Here is a 5,005-nt window from a genome sequence, read left to right as displayed (position 1 = left end):
ACTAGCACAATGGGAAAATGGAGGTATGAACAATCTAGGAGTGACAGACAGACACAAGAATAGGCAATATTTTAGCTAAGACTATCAGAAGGTACCCTCTTGGTGGAGATTAGTAACTCAAACTGACAGAGGTTCAACCATCTCTATGAATAGATTTGTCTTTGAAAATGGAGAACGAGTGAGAGAAGCAGGAAGATGCCCTCCTTTTCCTCTCTTCTTACTTGGAAAAAAAATGATACTAAAAAGTATCTGGCAAAAGTGGGTTGCAGAACTTTTCATATAACCATTTTAAAAGAATGGGGAATTTGCTGTTTTCCACGGGAGGGAGTAGATTTTTAGCTTTGCCTCTGTATCCATCATAGATATCTCATTTGTATTCTTCTATCTTTTGAAGAGGACAACGAGAATGATCCTGTACACCCTAGTTATTTCCAACTTTCTCATACCATCCCTCCATCTTTATTCTCATTCTTTCAGGTAAAATTAGGCAACTACATTGGCACCCATCCAATGAATAGTGGCAAGTGGGAAGAATGGCCATGGACAACGCTACAGCAGTATTTGAGTTTCTTCTTATTGGAATCTCTAACTATCCTGAATGGAGAGTCACATTTTTCACATTGGTACTGATAACTTACCTCAGAACATTATTGGGGAATGGACTGATCATCTTTCTTATCCACGTTGACCCCCACCTCCACACTCCAATGTACTTCTTCCTTAGTAATCTGTCTTTCTTAGACCTTTGCAATGGAACAGTCTCCATGCCCCAGGCCTTGGTGCATTGTTTCTCTACCCATCCCTACCTCTCTTACCCACGATTGTTTGACCCAAATAAATGTCTCCTTGGTCTTGGCCACAGCAGAGTGCCTCCTGTTGGCTGTCATGGCCTATGATTGTGTGGTTGCTATCAGCAATCCCCTGCGCTATTCTGTGGTCATGAATGGCTCAGTTTGTGTTTGGCTGGCTGCTACCTCATGGGGGGCATCACTTGTGCTCACTGCCATGCTCATCTTATCCCTGCAACTTCATTTCTGTGGGGCTAATGTCATCAACCATTTTGTCTGTGAAATTCTCTCCCTTCTTAAGCTGGCTTGTTCTGATACCAGCCTCAATGAGCTTATGATCTTCATCACAAGTATTTTCCCTGCTCCTACCCTTTGGGCTTTTTCTCCTCTCCTATGTCCGAATTGCCACTGCTGTTCTAAGGATTCGCTCAGCCCAGGGTAGGCTCAAGGCCTTTTCTACCTGTGGTTCTCATTTGACTGTGGTGGCAATCTTCTATGGGGCAGCCATTTCCATGTATATGAAACCGCAGTCCAAGTCATCCCCTGACAAGGACAAGTTTATCTCAGTGTTTTATGGGGCTTTGACACACATGCTGAACCCCCTAATATATAGCCTGAGGAATAAGGATGTTAAAGGGGCAATGAGGAAAGTTATGGCAAAAAGGGCATAAGACTTCTTTGCTTCTAAACTTCTAAAATAACATTCAGCTACATCTTCACTGATAGAAAAAAGCTGTTTAAAACGTCTGACTTTACCCTTGGTAGAGTAGGTGATCATTATATGAGAAGCTTCAGGAAGTGCTCCCACCCCAAAGTATTATTCTTACTGAGACTTGAATTTCCGTTACAGGCATTTTTTTTACTCTTTCTTTACATATAACACATTAGTGGTCGGCCACCCATTAAGTTACTCAACTTAAGGTAAATAAATTTATCAGAATCATTTCCTCACTGACAGAAGAGACCTAAGCAGCAAGAGAATCTCCTATGACTGTTAGCAGGAGGCGAGGCATAACTGAAATTGGAAAATAGGACAAAGAATGGTATAATAAAAGGTCAGAAGACAAATGTCAGAAATTTTACAACTTTACTGAAGGCAAACCCTGTTGTAAAAGCACAATCCCTTACTCTACTTAACCTCAGAGTCATGAGAAAATTTTATCATAGACATTTCCTACATTAGTGTAGAGTGTTTCATTTTTTTCTTTTTCTTTTTCTAAACTTCTTTCAAATATATTATTTCATTCTGTATTCCTAATATCTCTGTAAAATTGGTAAGAAAAGTCACCATAATCCACCCCTCATGTTAACAATGAGAAAAAAAATAGAATGAGTAAATCACTTATCAAAATAGCATAATTTTCAAATAAATGCAACATTCATTCAAATTCCATCTATTATACATTTTTTTAAATTATGGTATTCTCAGCCACTGAAACCATGTTTTAATATCAAGAAATAAAAAATATTTAGAAAAAAATCCAAGTGATTTAAATCTTTGATTTATTCATTCAACAAATATTAACTTTCTACTTTCAACCAGGAACTAGGTACTAGGTGCCAGGGCAAGTTTCATACATTACGCAAAACATTTCAAATTAACATTGTGAAATAAAGTTAAATTGGTGAAATCAATAAAATTTTACAGGAGAAAACAATAGAGCCTTCAAGTAGAGAGAAATTCAGAAATTAGGAGAAATATGCAGAGTACTCATTTTAATGACCCTGCTTTTGGGGGGAGAAATATTCTACTCTTTATTACAGCTCTCTATTTGCAGCTTAAAATGAGAATTATATTTTTGTTAATGGTGCCCCTACTACAAAATGGTAGCTCTGTCACTATATATGCTTTGTCTCTTTATTGACTTGTTGGTACAGGCACAGCCTATAGACAGAGTGACATAGTGGAGTTTGGAGATAGGGCTGCAGAATTGATTCTGCTACTAACTAGCTGTGTGACCTTAGTTATAGCACTCTTTGGCCCTCAGATTTGCTCATCAATATAATAGGAAGGTTGTGTTTTGTTACCCAAGGATCTCTCTAGTCTTAACATTCTGCATCTAGGTGTTATATATATTTTCTTAAAAAAATAGAATAATATCATCAATTTACTCTGCAACTTGCTTTTTCCACTTGACAATATATCATGGACATTCCTCAAGATCAATATATATAGATCTATCTGCGTGACTTTAAATGTTAGCTTTGACTGGAAAAGTAGACACACATAACAGCTAGTTAACATAGCTATGGCCCTTCCAGCACTAACATTCTGTTTCTAGGCATCTAAACCCCAAAGACAATCTAATTCAACATTGATATTAATTCATTTTAAATATAAAAATGAACTCTATGAGGGTGCTGTGGAATGAAATCAATTCTTGATTGTTGAAAACTCCTAAGGTTGACTATCGCTTCCACCTGATCACTCACAGGCATTGTGAGAAGCATTCCACTGTGCACCTCATCCTAGGCAGCTGGGTAGTGAAGCTTACCTTGCTTCACCCTGGAAAGCAAATAAAGACTGGTTTGAAACTAAGATAGTTCTGTTAGAAATTGAGGAGAAAGTCTGCAAACTGAAAAATAGTTTCCAAGTGATATTTTCCAATAGGGATTTAGGAAAAAGACGCCACACCCCATTCACAGGATTTGGGATTTCACTTGAGGAAAGGCAGTGAAGTATAACTATTTAGAGCACAGGCCCTGGAGCCAAACTTTTTGGATTCAAACTTTCATTCTACCACTTTTATTTCAAGTTACTCTCTCTGCTTTGATCTCTTCACCTAAGTGAGCTAATAGTACTTGTAACACTAACTGTAGTGTTCAGAGTTTGATCATGTAGACACAACCACTCTAGTTATATCAGGCAGGAAGGGATTTAATAAACAGAATTAGAGGCCTATGAAGCCTTTGGAAGGGCTGTGAGAGAGAAGGTAAAGGAATATTGCCAACAACCTCAGACAGTTGCAGGAATCGCAGGAATCTTGGGAAGTTTTAGGGATATTATGTAGGAAACTGTTACCAATGATGTTACTGAAGTAGATGTTTCAGAGAAGAATGCTCAGAAGCCATTTAAATCTCTGTTTACAAAGTCTACACACTTTTACAATACAGGTGAGAGCTAAAAAGGATGTGTTGAATGTGACTTCATAGCTTGGTTATAAGAACTGTATGACTCAATTCATGTAAAGCACTTAGAAAAGTCCCTGGCCTATAGTTATAGTCCCTGTCTATAGGCTGTGCCTGTACCAACAAGTCAATAAAGAGACAAAGCATATAGTGACAGTATATATATATATAGTTAGTCTATAGTTAGCTGTCATTGTGAAGTCTGGATCACGTGAGCCTAAGACGCCACGAATTGAAATGCCTACTTGCTTCTTAAATAGTGCCTTCCAAGGTTGCTCTCTCACCCATGCATTCAAGCATCTGTACATATATCATTCAATTAATATGCATTTATTAACTACCTACTATACAGCCGGTACTGTGGTATTGCCAGAGATGCAGTGGTCAAATAAAAGCATATTTGATCCTTCCCCTCAAAGAATTCATTGTCTAGGTGGGAAGAAAGACGTGTATGCAAGCAATATTACTATGTGAATTTATATCTTCCTAGTTCTTAAAATTATAAAGCACTTTATACACTTTACAGTTTATCTTATTCTTGAACATATATTACCTCATATCATCTTCTAAATAATTTAATGAGATTAACAAACATATATTGTTATTAATATTATGAAACTGACATTAAGAGGTGATAAAAAGATGTAGAAAGGCTGTGATATCAAGGTCAACAGTTAGCGATATGACTGGGAAGAGAATACAGTTCTCCTAGAATTATGGTGGTGGTAATTTCTCATTGTATACACATATAAAATCATTATGGTGTACATCTGAAACTAATATAATGTTATGTGTCAATTATACCTCAATAAAAAATTAATTTAATTTAATTTAATTTAAAAAATACAATTCTCCTGATGCCTAGATGCTCTTTCTGATGGGAGCATGATGGGTTCAGGGAGTCTTTGAAAAAGAAAAGTAGGAAGAAGGTAAGATTGTTGCTGAACAGAGAAAGGAAAAAATGCTGTTTTCAGATTGTCTAGCTAAAACATCTGACCTTGACACTTATTGGCTATATGACCTTGGGCAACTTTCTGCCTCAGTTTCCTCATCTATAACAGGAAGACAATCATAGGACTGATCTCATA

General features: G+C 37.0%; 1 protein-coding gene across 1 annotated transcript; it reads left to right on the top strand.

The window, feature by feature from the left end:
• The first annotated feature begins 533 nt into the window (after window positions 1-533).
• LOC132513948 (olfactory receptor 13H1-like) lies at window positions 534-1,459 on the top strand. Its single transcript, XM_060138600.1, is given in 3 exon segments — window positions 534-821; window positions 823-1,145; window positions 1,147-1,459. Coding segments are annotated over 3 exon segments (924 nt in total).
• The last annotated feature ends 3,546 nt before the right edge of the window (window positions 1,460-5,005 follow it).

This window comes from Lagenorhynchus albirostris, chromosome X (genome assembly GCF_949774975.1).
Source record: "Lagenorhynchus albirostris chromosome X, mLagAlb1.1, whole genome shotgun sequence".
Classification (NCBI taxonomy): domain Eukaryota; kingdom Metazoa; phylum Chordata; class Mammalia; order Artiodactyla; family Delphinidae; genus Lagenorhynchus; species Lagenorhynchus albirostris.
The sequence above is the reverse complement of the archived record's forward strand: the minus strand, read 5'-3'. Positions and strand labels throughout refer to the sequence as shown.